This window comes from Globicephala melas, chromosome 7 (assembly GCF_963455315.2).
Source record: "Globicephala melas chromosome 7, mGloMel1.2, whole genome shotgun sequence".
NCBI classification, from domain to species: domain Eukaryota; kingdom Metazoa; phylum Chordata; class Mammalia; order Artiodactyla; family Delphinidae; genus Globicephala; species Globicephala melas.
The window spans coordinates 109,445,063-109,464,110 of NC_083320.1; the positions used below are offsets into that span (position 1 = coordinate 109,445,063).

Here is a 19,048-nt window from a genome sequence, read left to right on the forward strand (position 1 = left end):
CCTTTAACATTTATGATTTTCACTTTTAAAAAGACTTCATTGTTTGGACTTTGGAGCAGTTTTAGAGCCATAGCAAAATGAGCAGAAAGTGCAGAGAGTTCTCATATACCCCCAACGCCACACATGCCCAGCCGCTTCTGCTATTAGCATCCACAGTGGTACATTTGCTACAATTGATGAACCTACATTGGCACGTCCTTACCAGTCAAAGTCCATAGTTTACATTAGGGTTCCTGGTGTACATTCTGTGGGTTTGACAAGTGTATAACTACATGTATCCATTACTAGAATATCATAAAGAATAGTTTCACAGCCCTAAAAATTCTCTGTGCTCCACCTACTTGTCCTTCCTTCCCCCTGACCCACTGGAAATATTTGTGGTGCTGGAATAGTTCTTGATTTTGGTGGTGGTTCCACAAAACTACACAAGTGATAAAATGACAAAACTATACAAACATATTGTACCAATGTCAATTTTCTGGTTTTGAGACTGTAATATACTTATTTGAGATGTAACTATTGGGAGAACCAGGTACATGGGATCTCACTGTACTATGTTTGCAACTTCCTGTGATTCTGTAATTATTTCAAAATAAAAAGTTAAAACAATAAAAAAAATCTGCGTTTAAGTCAAACAAAATAGCCCTGAATTTTCTGAGAAAATTTTAGAAAAAGAGAAACCCAACTTTCCTAGAAGTTCTGCGCTGTCACTTGATTGTATGCTATAACTAAGCAAATATTGGTGTTATTCATGCATCAATAGTAGAAGACCAAGTTAAAACAGAGAGCAAAAAACTAACTGTAATTCAGTGAATTAAACAATTCCTTTTTTATGGAAGCATCACCTGAAGTGATTTTAAAAACACACAACAGAAATCTACTAACACAAAATCTCCCTCAAGAAATAAATTTTAAAAGTCATTTCCATTCCTTAAAATTATTTGAACTCCTTTTAGTCCAGCAAGGAACAGAAAGCCCAGTAGTCAGCTACAGAAGTTCTTAAGCACAGTACAGACATATAGCTATCAGATTAAGGCAAGTGTTTTTAGTCCTTGCTCTGCCATTCTCAAGCGAAGGACTGTTTGTGTCATATAATCAGAAGTCAGTTAAAATTTTACACTTTCTATGTAAAGAAGTTTCTGGGTCTCAGCTGTCCCCCTTTACGAGACCCCACGACCTCGAAGACCGACGCCTCCCTAACCACACTGAACTGCAAAGAGCAAGGAGGCAGGCGGGGCCTCATCGGATGTAAGATGGCGGCCGAGAGACGCTCTGGGCGGCTCCGGCTGCGACTCGGTAGCCGGAAGTCCTCCGTCTCTAGCCAGTAGGAAGCGGAAGTAAAGGGCGGTCGGCGGCAGAGCTCTATCTTTGCAAGGCCGGCTTGCGAGAGGAGCCACGGGAAAGGCGCGTGTAGGCCGCTCACTGGCGCAGCTGCTGCCGCCCCGCCGCTGCGCCGCCCCGCCCCGGCGTTGTCGCAGGTGCAGTCGTGGACGAAGCGCGGCCCCGGCATGGACTGGAAAGGGTCTGCGGGCGGCGCGTGTGCTGCCGCTGCGCGGCCGGTGACAGGTACCCCTGGGGGGGGGCGTGGGGAGTTCTCGCGGGGGGAGAGAGGGTCTGGGGAGCGAGGCCACCTTGTGTCCCGGTCACCTTGAGCTTCCGTTTCTTCCCTGACTCAGTTTCCCCTCCTGTATCCCAGCCCTCCTCTTCTTTGCGAGTCCCCCGAGTTGTCCCTTGGTGTCCTCTGGGCACATACCGTCTCTGCGAGGGTGGTCGCGGGCTCTGTTTAGCCGTTTTGAACCTTCATTGAAGAGCTTCGAGACCCGTGTGCCCAAGTGCAGACGGAGGTGGGGGAAGTGCCCTAACGTGAATTTCGTCCAAGCCTGACCCCAAGTAGGCTGAGAACCAGCAGTTTGCAGGACTCCGGTTGGAGAACGAATGGATCTTTTTATAGATTTCTTTTTTCCCTACAATGAATTCGGGTGATGAATATTGGTTCCGTTTTCATTTAATACGAGGATCTGGTGGCTGAAAATTGGATGATCCGGTTTCACTTTTAGTGTGGGACCTGCCAGAAGAGAAAGATCTGCGTACATCGCCAATCGGTTATGGGTGGGAGCTCTTCGTGTTCCTTGGCCAGAATCTCTAGATCGTTTTGCATTTCTTGCCCGATTTGAGAACTAGCATATTTTGTTCATTCAAAGTCCTGGGGTCTTATGCCTTACTGTGTTACACTGTATTGGAAACATTGATTCATCGTGTACTTGGCCAGCCAACTTTACTGTGTGATGTTTGAAGACATTTTAAATAGCTATATGACAACAACACAAAGTTTGGGTTGATTGTAGCCTTTCCATTTGACTTCCTTTTGTTAAACTTAGCTGAAACTCATTTTTATTGAAGGAAATAAACGTTGCTTTATACAGTAGTAGGGCATCTTCACAGTGCATATTTAACTTGAGGAGAATAAATTGAACTATGGAGAAAATACCATTAGACTTTTTCTCCAGTTACTTGCGATCATTTTCATATTACATGTATAGTATCTAATTTTAACCTGAAATTGCATGTATGTGGATCACAGCAAATGGGTTTTGCTAACAGGTATAAGTGTATATTAAGTTTAAATTTTTCAGAAGTAAATTTATTTCTCAAGAAGAGTACTTCCTGGTATTTTTCCTTGCTGTTATCATATATGTTGAAACTCGGATGGCTACTTATTAACTTGCACCCTGCAAGGTTTTTTTGAGTTTGTAAGCTATTTTCTTCAGTTTAAAAATGGAAAAAGAAAAAGTTGATGATGATTTATAATTTTATGCCTCTTCTGTTTTCCAAAAGTGAAAAACATTTGCCATAATATAATTTTGATTAATATTTTTGATAAATGAGCAAGAGATAGTGTCTTTAAACTAAAGAAACCGGGCCACACACTAGATCTTACTAGATGAATCTTTTGGGCGTAGAACCTTTTAAAGACTGTTTTTAATTTATCCATCATGCTGGAAACGTGATGCCTATAATCATGCAGTGCCACGCTGCAGATTCTGACAGCTGTTATTTCACAGCTTTTAAGGTCAGAGGGTCAGAGTGATAAGGGATCTCGTAGAATGAAGCCATCCTCAAACAAAAGGCCACTCAGTGACGTTCTTATTTCTACTTCTCTGGACAACCTTTTCCTCTGGTGTTACCTGTGGTATCAAGGATGTGGGGTAAGGGAAAGCTCTTCTTTAGTGTGTAGCTTTCCTCTTTTTCCCATCTCTACTGATGCTGTACTGTGCCCCAGAAACTCTGTCTCTTTAAAGCAGGGCAGGGGGATCTCTGGGTGAGTCATGGTACGTAGAGTTTTCATTTTCACCCTTCTTAAGTCTTAGGCTTTTTGTAGCGCCTTTACTCTTGGTGCCACATCCCTTTCTTCCAGTGGCTTTCATTCATCCTTTGATGAACAAAGTCTGTGTTTATTTTATTTTGAGTGCCTCCTGTGTTCCAGGCATTATGCTAGGCATGTGACTGACCGACAAAACTCTCTGTGCTTGAGGAGCTCGCATTCAGTCCCCAGAGCCAGCCCAAGTATGGATCTGTTCAGGCTGGTTGCTTGGTTTGGTTTGCTCCCAACTTCAGGCTCACACCCTTGGTTTCAAGTTGAAGCTGTACCTCTCTCAGCCACCTGGGTCCCAAGGACTCTGCCCCTAGAAAATCTTTGGACTTGCCTTGGGTCTTGTGATAAAGTCCTTTGCTCATTCTGGGTCTGCACAGTATGAATTCTTACCCCTTCTTAAAGCCAGAGGACCAGGGCAGAGAGCATGGTATTGTGGAACTTTTGAAAACAGGCAGATGTGGGTTCCAAACATTGCTATTTATTAGTCCGGCAAGTTACTTAGCCTCTCCGAGCTGCCATTTTCTTATTTTTCAATAAGGGATGATAGTGTTTCACGCATCATGCTGCGTATTTATGGACTACCTGCTGTTTGCCAGGCCCTGCGCTGTTGGCTCTGGTGGACAAAGTGGACGAGGCTGCCCCCCTCGGGAGCTGCAGTCTCCTGGGGCCTTGTGTGAAAGGGCTGGGTAACGAGTTTGCAGAGTGCTTGGCAGTGGCGCTGTCCAGAGTGATTCGCCCGGAGTAATTGCTCTGTAAGTGTGGGTGTTTCCTGGGGCCTTCGGTCCCTCCCTGTCCCCTCCCCACTCTGTGCATGCCCTCCGCCTGGCAGTACTGAGCAGAGGCATCTAATTTCTCATCTGGAATCACCGCTGTTGGGGGATTACACGTCTAGGTCCCTTCAGGAAAAATGGTGAACATAGCTGTAGCATTAATACTGCTTGAACATAGCTCATATGCGCCGTCTCCGCTTTAGAAACTTAGTGACTTTGGGGGAGGATTTTGTTGATTTTTTTCCCTAGCCACAGAGGATATATTTCCAAAGCATATTTTTGAGGCCTTGTAGTAACGATGAGTTATTATTCTGTAATTTAGAAGACAGCTTCTAGTTTCTCTTCCTTACATATTTTAACTGGAGCAGTGAGTTCTGGTGTAGTACTTGACACTTTACAAAGTGACTTTCACGTTGCCTTCTCAATTCGCTCGTGGCGCATGTTGCGGCAGGTACTGTTATTCCTATTTGAGAGCGGGGGAGACTAAGGGCGAGGGAGTTATCAGGTAAGGTGCCTGTGGTGAAACTGCCAGTGAGTAGCAAACTCAGGAATTGATCACAGGTGCCTGACTCTAAAGGCTTTCTCGTCTTGCTAACCCGTGTTTGTTCTATCATGAGGCGCAGGTTTCTGAGGCTAGAGTGTCGGAGAGAGTTGAGTGGGCTGAAATTGTATGTAAAAGTTTGGGTCCTTGCTTTCTCCTCTGCGGGAAATGTCAGTAACTTTTGCTACATTCCGAGAGGGGCCTGCATCGACTTGGACTTCTCCTCCCCCGCCCCCAAGCCAGGAATCAGGGCCAGCAGGTTTCATTGTCAGAGGTCTAGTTTGCTTAGTCCTTGTCTTTATCGATGTTGATTTTTTTTAATGTTTATTTATAAATAGGATGTTCATATTAATTTTTTTTTTGTTTCCAAAGAAGCTGGCAGTGCCTGAACGTCAGACTCTTTTAAAAGCAACTTTTCTATTTGGTAGAATTCATTTCTCTTCGGACCATTGTTCTTTAGAGATATTGTGTGTCATATGAAGCAAGATGTTGGCACAAATGATAAAGCTTTTTGTAAAAGGAAGATACTGACTGGTTGCTCCAGTATGTGGGCTGTCTCTCCCCAACAGTGTGTATTATAACTGGCGTCGAGGAATTGGGGTGAGCTTTACCAGACCTTAACATTCAGAAGCACAAGTTTGGTTTAGTGTTTCCCACATATTCTTGTCCCCTTTGGGTTCCCATTCAAATGGGTGGAACTTGGATGCTGACTTTTTATATCACAGTGGAAGTCTGATTAGGTTGTGTTAGGCAGACTTCCAGGGATGAAAACACAGATCAAAGAAGCCTGCAGCCGGAGACCTTTTGTGAAATGATATGGACCCCAAGGCTCTCGGCATGCTTGCTGAGGCTGCTGCTGGGGATTTAGGAGGCCTGCATTCTGTGGCCCTGCTGATTCACCAGTGACCCCAACTTTCTTATTTTATAGATGGGGATCTATTGAGTTCTTACATTTCCTCATTCCAGAACCTGTATTTGATTTTACCTTCGAGACCCACCCTATTAGCTTCCTAAGGCTGCCATAACGAAGTACCACAAACTGGGTGGCTTAGAGCAGCACTTTATTGTCTCACGAATTTTGGGAGGCTAGAAGTTCTAAATTAAGGTGTCACGGGACCACGTTCCTTCTGAAATCTGTAGAGGAGGATCTTTCTTGCCCTCTTCCAGCATCTGGTAGCCCTGGGTGTTCGTGGCTTGCGGTGTAATTCCAGTGTCTGCCCCCGTTTTTACTGGGCATTCTCCCTGTGTCTCTTCATGTAGTCTTCCCTCTGCATGCCTGTCTCTCTGCCCACATTCCCCCCCCCGCCCCGCCCCTTTCTTTTAATAACACCAGTCATTGGACCAGGGCCTACCCTGATGCCCTCATTTTAACATGATTACCTCTGTAAAGACCATATTTCCAAACAAGTTCACATTCTGAGGTACTGGGGTGGGGTAGGACTTCACTCTGTCTTTTTGGGGGAATACAGTTCAACCTGTAACACCTTTCATTTGTGTTTTCACCTGTCTAAGCTTTATTTACTCTCCTGCTTCATAAAGTATGATTGTGTGCAACCTGCTGGGCCACCAGCTGACTTTTATATCTCTGTATGGTATAGGCACCCAGGAGATGAAGTGCAGCCTTTGTAGGAGAGAGTGTAATGAACGACACACCTTTAGTTGTGTCTAAAGGTCTGCTGAACTATCTAGATAGTAGGTGCTGTTATATTTCGGAAGCATTTTTATTTCTCTGATAGTCATGATATTTTTTATCTCTAATTATTAAGATTCAGGTTTAAACATTGCCTTGTAGCGAAACTTTTTTTTTTTTCCCCTTTTAGGGGTTTGCCGTAAAATGGGCCTTCTGACTGTACTCGCTGGACTATGGCTGTTTTCCTCAGCAAAGGCAGATTCAAAAGCCATTACAACCTCTCTTACAACAAAATGGTTTTCCACTCCGTTGTTGTTAGAAACCAGGTAAGAAGACATTTTTTTTCTTTCACGTGTTTGAGTGAAAATGTAGGCTCTGCTAGTGAATATTCAGGAGATTTTTAGGGCGTGAGATTCTCATCACATGCATTTAGTAAGAGCTTCTTTCAGTGTGCACTGTGCTTGTGCGCTGTTCACAGGCTGTTAGGACACAGACTCTGTCTGTCAGCAGGCTAGGACTGAATTGATGATAGAGATCTTTAGGGATTTCTTTAGACAAATATATTGAATTGGTTAAATTATTATGTTATCGTCCAGGAAAAGTGTAAATGTGGTACTAAAGGAAGAGAGAGTTCTACTTAAAAGAAATTTTCTATTTATTTGAAGAAGGTGTTAAGAGGTGTTTAATAAAAGGAAGAGAAGAGAGCTTGGCAAGGTGGGGGAAGAGGACATGACCCTCCCAAGAACTTGGAAGGAGACCCCAACATAAGAGAGTGCAGGGGGAAGCTAAGAAAGTGGCCACATTTTATCCGATTGTAGCATCTCCAAAATCAGGATGCATTTAATCAAATCAATGTTATCTTAAAATTGGTGGCATCTTTCACTCAGTGTTTCATAAAACAATGATATGTCTTAAAATTGACAGTGTCTTTGGGCAGCATTTCATCCTGCTATTCCTGAGACATACTGGACCCCAGTCTCCTACCCCATCTCTACCTTAGTTCTCCTCTGCTGGGACTGTACCATCTGGGGCTACAGGAAACTCTAGAAGATGATTCGTGCCTGTCTGCCTGATCCCCTACATAGCCATTTCTATCCCGCTTTGTTCCTAGGGTCTTGGTGCAGAAAATGAGTTTCAAAGGCCTAGGCCTTGAAGGGATTTAGAGCATAGCAAATATGCAGTAAATCACATCAGGCTTCCCACTGTTATCTCTCAAGCTAGAAGAGATTCCCTGGTCTGGGGAGTACAGAAGAAAATAAAAGTTGAAGGAAACTTGACAACAGCTCAAGTGAACCCTAAGAAGGAGTTAGTAGATGGATCGTAGAAACCACACATATGTTTTTAGGAAAAAAAGAAAACATACATCTCAGTTTCTCAATAAAGAAGATCTCCCAGGGACTTCCCTGGCAATCCAGTGGTCAAGACTCTGTGCCTTCGACGCAGGGGGTGCTGGTTTGATCCCTGGTCAGGGAACTAAGATCCCGCATGCCATGTAGTGCGGCCAAAAAAAAAAGATCTCCCAAACTTGGAAAAAAGAATTGACAGTGTCTTAAAATTGATAAAATGCAATATAGTCAATGATTTCTTGGGAGATTTTAACCCAAGTGTACCCAAGTGTTTTATTTAACCCAAGTGTAACCCAAGTGTTTTATTTAGTGTTTGTAATATAAATATAACCAGATACCTCTCTTTTAGTCAGTTTTTTGTTTGTAGAGGGAAACTTATTTTTATTGTATCTCAAATAACATATAGCTAGGACCTGTAGAGAATCTTTCCAAAGCATACATTTAGGCAGGTGAGCCATGAGCATTTGGTAACTTTCAGAATTTGATATAGCTGGAAATTTGAACTGTTGTGTTATATCAGTTAACTTTGTGGTCTAATTTTATCTTCTGACATCTTCCCCTTGATCCCTAGGAAGATGTGAATGAAGAGTCTGTTGTGTTGGTAGTGTATACGGATAGTTGTGCCTTCTAAGGCAAAGCCTCCTCTGGTACAGGATTGAGGAGAGGCCAGTGGGAACGTGGGACGCGTAGGAGCCCGTCTTGACTTGCTGAGGAGCAATAAAATGGCAAACCCCCTCCCCCCGCAAAACTCCAACAACCCCGTCTCACCCCCAGAAACCCCCAAACTCCACTGCCTGTATTTCATAGTGATGTCACAATAACTAATTTGATAAATAGGTCGAGCCCCTCAAATGTCCGCGCTTTGTTAGATCTTGGTGGTTGTAACAGTGAAGTGTCTGAAGGTCATGTGAGGTCCTGGACTGCCTGAGCCAGGACTCTTGTAGCTGAACATTTTTTCTTCCTTTCTGCTAATCTTATTTTGGATGATTTATCTGGTGTCAACCTAAGTCATTGAGATTTACTATCACTTTCTAAATAATTTTGTGCAACTAACCGTGACGGATGTTTTACGATATTCTGCTTAACATTCTTCACTGGATTACATCCCATTACTCTCACTTAGACTAACAAATTTCTTGGTGTTTGTCTGTTGTCTTAGAAGAGTCTTATGGCATATACTTATGGACTTTTGAGAAAGTATGCTAAAATTGTCAGCCTTAGTTGATCAGTTTTTTTTCAGTTTCTTTGATCTCTGTGAAGTGAGTACTGTAAACTGTTTCCTTCGCTGCAACTTACCCATAACAAACATAGCGCCTTTTCATGATATCCTGGCCATTTGCCATTTTGGTTCATTATTTTTACTTCTCTTCTGTGGCTATTTGCGAACAGTTTGCCAAGGAAATGGGACGTGTAGGCAACTCAAAAACACTGCTGTGCTTTTTTGAAACTACTCTATATTCACCTCCAGAGCTAGCTGAGGCCACTCTCCTTCCCTCCTGGGTCCATGGCAGACATTGATGGTGGGTCACAGCACTGTCCATTGGGGGGAGGGTGAAGGGCCAGAATCTTTTTCCACACATCGAGGCATGTAGCTAATACAGACATTTTGTCTTTTTTGCTTCTGGCCCTTAGGGACTAAAACTATTCTTGTGTGTATTTTTATTTTTAAAATTTTTTATAAATTTATTTATTTATTTGACTTTTGGCTGTGTTGGGTCTTTGTTGTTGCACGTGGGCTTTCTCTAGTTGTGGCGAGCGGGGGCTACTCTTCATTGCGGTGCGCGGGCTGCTTATTATGGTGGCTTCTCTTGTTGCGGAGCACGGGCTCTAGGCGCACGGGCTTCAGTAGTTGTGGCTTGTGGGCTCAGTAGTTGTGGCTCGCGGGCTCCGTAGTTGTGGCTTGTGGGCTGTAGAGCACAGGCTCAGTAGTTGTGGCACATGGGCTTAGTTGCTCTGCGACATGTGGGATCTTCCCAGACTAGGGATCGAACCCTTGTCCCCTGCATCGGCAGGTGGATTCTTAACCACTGCGCCACCAGGGAAGTCCCTTGTGTGTATTTTTAAGTTGGACCTGATGCTAATGAAGGGTTTGTAGCTTTCTGGTTGTCCATGAAGTGATATATATTTAATTGAAGTAGAGCCCTGAGTATGTTTTGAGCAGCTGTAGTTACTAAAAGAAATATTGTGTAAGTAAAGTTTATTATTAAAGTTGAAACAATCATTTATTGAGTGCTTATACAATCATTTATTGAGATATTATAATGGCCTGGGAATGCAGCATGATAGATTTGAGTGATTGAGATTGGAATGTAAATTCCAGATTTTTGATTTACTAACTCTGTGCCCTTAGGAAAGTTAACAAGTTTATAAGTGGAGAGAATGGTATATATATATAATGTGCTCTCCCTCTACCTGTCACCCGGTTTTAGTGATTGTCAACTCAAGTCCAATAACCGTCACCACCACCACCCTCCTACCTTCTCCCGCTAGAATATTTTAAAGCAAATCCCAGACATCGTATAATGTCATCTGTAAAACTATCAATATTTTACTCAGTGGAAGTTTTATCGATATTTTACTCAGGTATCAGAAGCTAAAAAACAATTTAAAACAAAAAGCAAACAAACTTAAGCATACTATAAACAAATGGCAGCGTTCCTTTTAATAATACCTTGTATTGTTCCTGTCTTCCGTGGATTACTTCAGTGGATCTGGTAATTAATTTTCTTAAGGCTGTTTGACACTTAGACGTTGTAAGACTTATTTATGCAGTGGGGTGAAAAAGAATGTACGTTTAAGAAGTTTTCCTGTAATTATATGAAAAGTATATATTTATGTGCATATGGCCTCTGTAGGAATCTAAGCTAAGATTCACTTTGTATTCTTACAAAGAATACAAAGCATTTACTTGCATATCATAATCTATCTGTTTTACTACCTGTTTTCTTAGACTATAAGCTGTTATAAGGTTGGTATGATGTCTATGTCAGTTACTCGAAAGCCTAGAAAATGCCACACTCAAGGGGGCACTAAATAATTTAATACATTATGATGATGGGTATTTTCAGAAACCTATTTTTAGAGAAGCTGTGCGTTACCAGGAAATGTTTCTTATGTTGCCATATTTCTGTGTCTAGCTGTGGAGTAGAGTGAGAGTTGTACAGCCCAGTGTTGACAAGTAATGGGAAAGTCCTCCTTTGGCTAGGTAAGCTGATATCCAGATCTGTAGTTTGCTTTCAGACAGGGAAAGACCACCACTACATTGGTATGCCTTGGAGGAGAAGATTACCGATTTACATGAATCATTCAATTAGTACATGCATTTTCTTTTAAGGGATTTTAGGCTCTTGAATGCAGGGAAATGTAGAATAGCCATTTTATTTTAGGTCAGTACAGTAGTGTAAAGTCAAGGAAAAAGTTAAGATGGCATTAAGTTCTAAGACCTGATTTTATTAAATCAGTGCTAACTTTAAACTAATATTTGGTGATTTTGAAAATTTGGTTTTGTGGATGTAAAAAGATTACGACATGCTGCCTTTAGTCTCCTAGAAATTTTTCTAGGGTTCATGTTTTCCTTGGGAGAAACTTAGGCGAAAACATATTTTTTTGTTCTTTGCAAGGTATTTCAGAAAATGAGTGAGCAGAACTAGTACTAGAATTATCAATTTCCTAATTCTGCTTCTACTACTGACAGCATTTTCACAAATGAGATTTCATAACCTTTCTTTATATTGGGACTTCCCTGTTGTTACAACATTTCTATTATTCTAGGTTTCTTTAGGGATACCTATTAAGCTATTAAGTGAATAAATTACTAAGCTAATTATTAATAGCTAATAAGCTAGTAAGACTTGCTTATCATTAGAAAATATGTTATACATGTTCGTGTATAATATATATTATCAAATAAAAGCCAAGCTTTGGACATTTGGTAACTTAAAAATCTATTTTTACTCTCCTTAGTAATATAGCTTATATTAGAAGATTTCATTAAGTTGTTTTATTTCTGATATTTCCCCCTTTTCTCTCAGTGAGTTTTTAGCAGAAGACAGTCAAGAGAAATTTTGGAATTTTGTAGAAGCCAGTCAAAATATTGGATCATCAGATCATCACGGTAAAATTGAAGCAAATGCTTCTTTGACTTCGGTGTCTGGGAATATATTAGAAAAATTGATCTCTTTCAGAGTATGTGTGGCATGGCAGTTAATGGAATACATTTTTATCTTTACTGACTAGGGTTGTGATGGTAGCCAGCAGAGTCAACACAAACTAGTAATTATTTTTGAAAAAGTTTATAACTTTGGTGATAAGAGCTACCTTTGATTTTTTTTTTTGTTTCTCTCCTTGTTTTTGTTCTTTTGTGTTCTTTTATTGAAAGTGCTACATGAATATTTTGTGGGAGTCAAATTCTTTTAAAATCATTTAGCATTTACTTAATAACCATCAGATTTGATTCACTTTCTTTTGTTATGAACTAATTATACAACTGATCTATTATCTGTTAAGTTTGTTATCATTAAGTTAGTGCCATCCAGAATGTTTTCCATTATGCATGCCAGCCACACACAACTGGAGTGTCAAGGTGTCAAATTAATGACAAGGTAAACTGTATCACTTGTTTACAGTTTCTGATGAGCTTTCACAAACATTTTCCAATTCAATATAAGCTACATAGAGTATGAACATTAATAGTCAAAGATGCTGATACATGAGTAGTTAAAACCTTGAGTATTACATTGACAGGCGTAAGTCCTTGTTGAAGAGAAAATGTGTAAAAATTACGTGACTGCTGTTAATATTTGACTAATTGATTTTTAACTTTATGATATTTAAAAATTAATACATATTTAAAAAGTCAAGTCTGAATCTTTTTTCATGATTTAAGTGCATAAAAGTTTTGAACAAGCTTTGGTTACATAATTTGTAAGCTTTAGTTACATAATTTGTAAGCTTTAGTTACATAATTTGGAGTCAGCTAGAGTTGTTTGAGTTATCAAAAAATCATTTTAGTTTATGACTTCATAAAACAAATTTATCAAAGTAAGTTTTGTAATGAATTTTGAATTCTGACGTTTAAAATGAAATTTCTTCAATATAAATGCTGATGTGTTCCTGGTTAAAATTAGGGGAGTATGAATTCTTGGAAGTGACCATAAAAGTACGTTAAACATTTTATTTGAAATACTAGTCATAGTCCCGCCACCCAAAGATAGTCACCGTTAACATTCTGGCAACATTTTAAGATATTTCTTTCTGATCTCTTTTTCTACTTAGAAGGTGCTAATGCCATATAGAACCTTTTACATTTTGCTTCTTTTTTTGCTGTACACGGGCCTCTCACCGCTGTGGCCTCTCCCGTTGTGGAGCACAGGCTCCGGACACGCAGGCTCAGCGGCCATGGCTCGCGGGCCCAGCCGCTCCGCGGCATGTGGGATCCTCCTGGACCGGGGCACGAACCCATGTCCCCTGCATCGGCAGGCGAACTCCCAACGACTGCGCCACCAGGGAAGCCCCATTTTGCTTTTTTAAATGTGAAATATTTTTCTTAAATTTCTTTTTGGAATAGATAATAGTGGTTTAAAAGTCAAAGCTATACAAAAGGCTATACACAGAAAAATCTTATTCCTCCTGTTTCTCTTGGCTTTTTATAGCCATTTAAATTAATTTGTTTAGTCTTCAGTGTTTTTTTCTTTTTTACAATAAATACATAAGTATGTATTCCTATTTCTTATTCTTTCTAAGAGTAAGAAAAAATTGCGTACTATATACATTGTTTTGTACCTTGTGCTTTTCGTTTAACATATCCTGGGGATTTTTTCATACTGGTACACGCGTTTTTTTTCCCCTCAGATAATGTGTTCCAATTGTTTTAATGCTTCTCCCCAAACTACAGTTTCATTAGTATTCTTTAATATCTTGTACTTCCTCATCACACTGCTCCATCTTGTTAGGTTATTTGAATAGATAACATATGCAGACACTGTGGTTACAAAGACAAGTCATAGTTTCGGGCTTTGGGGCCCCAAAGGCTCTTTGGGAGGGGCAGTTAGTAAGTAGGTAAATGAGTAAATGATGTGCTAAGTGAAAGAGGTAAGCGAAGAAATATTATGGGAGCAAAGAAGAGATGAACTTGGTCCAGTGAGGCATGGGGTAGGGATAGGCGATGCCTCCCTGGAATAGGTGCTCTCACAGCTGAATTCTTCCTGAGGAAGAAAGTAGGAGTTAGTCATCCAGGTAAGTGGGAGAATTGCAGTCTAGGGAGAGGGAATAGTCTGAACAAAGGGAAGAAACGTCCAATTGCATGGTGTACTTCAAGGAATTCTAAGCATTTGACAGCAGTTCAGGACAGTATAGTGGTAACATTTTGCAATCAGTATGCTTTTGTAACACATAGCTTTATACTTTATGAACTATCTTATTTGGATACCTCTAGTCATATAGAATTATTTTGGTTAATGTTCTTCCTGACAGGTACTGATTATTCCTATTATCATGCAATATTGGAAGTTGCATTTCAGTTTCTGTCACGACTACAGCAGAATCTGTTGAAATTTTGTCTGTCTCTTCACTCCTACTCAGCGACAATTCAAGCCTTCCAGCAGGTGAGTTCAGTGCGTACACGTGACAGTATTCTTTAGTGGTTGCATATCTTGATCGGCTGTATTGCAGTTGTCCTGGCATTGTATTACAGAACTATACCTTTTCTACCTGAAATTGTCTAGGATTTACAATTTGTTTATAAATAATAAGCAAAATTGATGATGTTACATCTTCAAATAACATATTATAAAAAATATAATTTGCACTTATTTTCATTTAAGGAAAAATAAAATATCTACACAAAAAACTGCCTACCAGACTTTATTTATACAGCACAGGTGAAGAGAGAGGCAATACAGTTTTTGCTAAACCAGTTAACCCTGAGTGTGATCATAGCCTGTAGATCTAAAAGTGGTTCACGGGAAATACAGCAGATAGGAAATGTGAAACAATATCACAGGAATACAGTCAGGAAAAGCTAGGATGAGGAAAGCTTTTTAGTAAAATAATCTGATTTTGTCAACAAGTAAGTTAAAAGGAAAAGAAAAGAGGGAAGGAGGATCTTCAAGAGAGACTTTAAAAAGGTGTCAGCTGGGGCTTCCCTGGTGGCCCAGTGGTTGAGAATCTGCCTGCCAATGCAGGGGACACGGGGTCGAGCTCTGGTCTGGGAAGATCCCACATGCTCTGGAGCAACTGGGCCCGTGAGCCACAACTACTGAGCCTGCGCGTCTGGAGCCTGTGCTCCGCAACAAGAGAGGCCGCGACAGTGAGAGGCCCACGCACTGCAATGAAGAGTGGCCCCCGCTTGCCGCAACTAGAGAAAGCCCTCGCACAGAAACGAAGACCCAACACAGCCAGAAATAAATAAACAAATAAATTTAAAAAGGTGTCAACTTAATTCAACGTGTGGATCTTGTTGGATTTTTAAAAAAAATTTATTTATTTTTATTTTTGGCTGTGTTGGGTCTTTGTTGCTGCGCGCAGGTTCTTCCCCAGTTGTGGTGAGCAGGGGCTACTCTTCGTTGCGGTGCACGGGCCTCTCGTTGGGTGGCTTCTCTTGTTGCAGAGCACGGGCTCTAGGTGCGTGGGCCTCAGCAGCTGTGGCACTTGGGCTCAGCAGTTGTGGTTTGCAGGCTCTAGAGCATAGGCTCAGCAGTTGTGGTGCGCAGGCCCAGTTGCTCCGCGGCATGTGGGATCCTCCTGGACCAGGGCTCGAACCCGTGTCCCCTGCATTGGCAGGCGTGTTCTTAACCACTGTGCCACCAGGGAAGCCCCTTATTGGATTTTGAGTTGAACAAACTCGTAAAAAATAGCAAGAGAATCAAAGGTGTGTATGCTGATTGTATGTTTGGTATAAAAGAATTGTTAATTTTAAAACCTTTTTTTTATTCTGAAATAAAAACAGCATAGAAAATGACTCACAAGAAATATATAGTATAAAGAATTATAACGAAGTGAACACTCTTGTAATTTTCACCCCGGTCAGGAAATTGAATTTAGCCAGGCACCATGGAAGCCCTTGATGTGCTGTGTCCCCATCACAGCTGACTTTTGCCCTTCAAAAGGAATCACTTTCTTCTGTTGGAATCATTTGCTGTTTTTATTTATTTATTTATTTATTTATTTATTTATGGCTGTGTTGGGTCTTCGTTTCTGTGCGAGGGCTTTCTCTAGTTGTGGCAAGTGGGGGCCACTCCTCATCGCGGTGCGCGGGCCTCTCACTATTGCAGCCTCTCTTGCTGCAGAGCACAGGCTCCCGACGCCGCGCAGGCTCAGTAATTGTGGCTCACGGGGCTAGTTGCTCTGCAGCATGTGGGATCTTCCCAGACCAGGGCTTGAACCCATGTCCCCTGCATTGGCAGGCAGATTCTCAACCACTGTGCCACCAGGGAAGCCCTGTTTTGTTTTTTTTTAAAAAAACATTTCATTGCCCAAGAGTTCATCACCAAACAATAGAGTTTAATCTTGCCCAGTTTTAAAAAAATTATTAATTTTTTGGGGGGGTGAGTGGTCTCTTAATTTATAGGTTCTCCCTCTATCCCTTTCTTTTCTGTTGAATAACTTATACTGTTTGCCCTATCAATTTTTTTTTTCTTTGGCCCCAGCAAGGCCCTTGCTGGATCTTAGTTCCCCGACCAGGGATTGAACCCAGGGCCCCGGCAGTGAAAGCGCTGAGTCCTAACCACTGGACCACTAGGGAATTCCCAATAGATTGCTATCATTGCAGAAATTTCTCTTGTACAGCACTCGTCTATAAGAATAAGGGTGTTACTCTGCTTTTCCCCTCTCCCCTTTTCTTAAAATAGCTTTGTATGGGATTTGACACTGAGACTTTTTCTGCTCAATTTGATGTGAAATTAGTTTTCCTTAACTTTTGGAGGTTGGCATGGTTCCCTATTCTGTTGATTTTATGTTGTGTTAAAATAGGGTGGCTTTAAAAAAAAGGTAGCTTTTGCTTTTTGAAATTTCCTGACTCTGTTCCCCTCTTTCATTTTTATATTTGGACTTTTTCTTTTATTGGCTTTTATCTCTGTCCTGCTTGAGTTTTATTCTGCCCTCAACAGTTTGTCCTTAGAGGTGGGGCCCTTTCCTGGAAGGGAGTCCTAGTCTGTGAGTTATGAGTTCACAGTGGTCAGACTGCCTTGTGCTTACCTGTACTAGGTGAAACAAAACCCGTCGGCCCACCATACTTTCCAGTGAAAACCTTTTGGCTGTTTTGGGGTTTTCTTGTTTTCAGGATCATCAGAATCTCTGCAGTTTCCCTCTACTTCTATGGCCTCTGATAACCGCAGGTCATTTTTGTGTTTTGTATCATGGGGATTTCCTTCCACCTAGTTTTGTCATAAATGTGGTCCACTGGTTTTTGTTTTCATTTTTGCTTTGTTTTTATGGGAGAACTTGGGAAGATTGAAAAACTATGCTGCCGGTGGCCATCAATACAGAATTGTATTACTTTTTTTTTTTTTGCGGTACGTGGGCCTCTCACTGTTGTGGCCTCTCCCGTTGCGGAGCACAGGCTCAGCGGCCATGTCTCACAGGCCCAGCCGCTCCTTGGCATGTGGGATCTTCCTGGACTGGGGCATGAACCCGTGTCCCCTGCATTGGCAGGCGGACTCTCAACCACTGCACCACCAGGGAAGCCCTGTATTACTTTTTTTAAAAGTGTGATAATGGTAGTATGTTTTTTTAAAAAAATCTCTGTGTTTTGGGAGTTCCCAGGTGGCCTAGTGGTTAGGATTCTGGGCTTTCACTACCATGGCCTGGATTCAAACCCTGGTCGGGGAACTGAGATCCTGCAAGCCGTGCGGCCGGCCAGAAAAAAAAAAAAACAACAAAACACTTCTGTGTTTTATTGAGACATAGTGAAACATTATAAATGAAATGCTATTTGGAGCTTGTGTCCAAATGATCCAGTGGAGTGTGGTAGGAAGGTGGAAGAAATGAGATTGGCCATGAATTGATAATTACTGAAGCTGGGTCATGGGTACATAGGGGTTTATTGTACTGTTCTTTCTTCTTACAAACACAAGTTTGTAAGTTTTGTAATAATTTACAAAAAAGAAGAAAAATGTAATGGAAAGTTTTAATATTAATTTTTCGTAGCAAGCTTTCCATTTCTCCCCATCTGTTCTTAATTATTTGTATTCCAGCAGTAGAAAAGGACATGCAGTAGGAATGTGTTACATAAATGACATCAGTGTGTACCCAGACCTTGTCAGTATGTCCTTTCCTTTCCCCATCTCTGTACACTCATGCTTTTCAGTGTGCCTCTCGTTTAAGTTGCAGGTGGACTTATCTCATTGTGCCTGGGCGTTAGTGCATTTCACTCTAAACATACCCCACATCTCATTCAGCCTTTCCTTTGAATATCTTAGTGTGCTCCTTGGATAATTTTACCTTTCCATCTGTACTCTTTTTTTAGGCCCCGTTGGTTTTTTAGATTCAGTGTCATTCTTCCTGTTTCAGGGAGGGGCTTCACATTAATCTGCGTATTATACTTAATTAGGACTGCATTGTTATACTTTGACACTTACAATTGACATTTGTAAGCTTAGTTTTCTACAAGGTACATACTGTGTTCCCTGGATATCTTTTTTTTTTTTTTTAACATTTAAAAAAATAATTATTTATTTTTGGCTGCATTGGGTCTTCGTTGCTGCGTGTGCACAGGCTTTTCTCTAGTTGCAGTGAGTGGGGGCTACCCTTCATTGTGGTGCACGGGCTTCTCATTGCGGTGGCTTCTCTTGTGGCGGAGCACGGGCTCTAGGTGCACGGGCTCAGTAGTTGTGGCGCAGGGGCTTAGTTGCTTCGCGGCATGTGGGATCTTCCTGGACCAGGGCTCAGACCCATGTCCCCTGCATTGGCAGGCGGATGCTTCACCACTGCGCCACCAGGGAAGTCCCCCCCGGATATCTTTTGATATCTTCTGAGATAGAATTTTAAAGTTCTATTTTGGGGATAATAATAACACCTACCTCATGGAATGATACTGGGAGGAACTAGATGAAATAATACAAAGAAAGCAGTGAAACGTAAAGCTCTTTCTGTCATATAATGGGTGTTCGGTAGATGTTAATTTCTGCTTTTACTGATGTTGTTTTATTATTATTTTATTACCTATTTAGAATATTCATGTTTTTGTCTTGTTTTTGGTTAGAGATTATTTTTAAAAATGTCTGTGTCTTAAATGACAGATAGCAGCTGATGAACCTCCACCAGAAGGATGTAGTTCATTTTTTTCAGTGCATGGAAAGAGGACTTGTGATTTTGATACCCTTGAGACTCTTCTACTAACAGCTTCTGAAAGGTAGATTGTGTGTTTCTTTATTTAAACGTCATGCATTCATT

The 19,048-nt window shown here is 41.2% G+C and overlaps 1 protein-coding gene across 2 annotated transcripts in view; it reads left to right on the top strand.

Annotated features, from left to right (window-relative positions):
- The first annotated feature begins 1,358 nt into the window (after positions 1-1,358).
- The window catches only part of UGGT1 (UDP-glucose glycoprotein glucosyltransferase 1), a 123,208-nt gene continuing 105,518 nt past the window's right edge, over positions 1,359-19,048 (top strand). For both annotated transcript variants that reach the window (XR_009564653.1, XM_030840415.2), the window contains exons 1-5: positions 1,359-1,566; positions 6,505-6,640; positions 11,692-11,774; positions 14,132-14,262; positions 18,895-19,007. Coding sequence is in view for 1 of the 2 variants with exons in the window: in XM_030840415.2 (XP_030696275.1) it covers positions 1,509-1,566; positions 6,505-6,640; positions 11,692-11,774; positions 14,132-14,262; positions 18,895-19,007 (521 nt within the window). In the remaining variant the exon portion in view is untranslated. The remainder of the gene's footprint in view (positions 1,567-6,504; positions 6,641-11,691; positions 11,775-14,131; positions 14,263-18,894; positions 19,008-19,048) is intronic.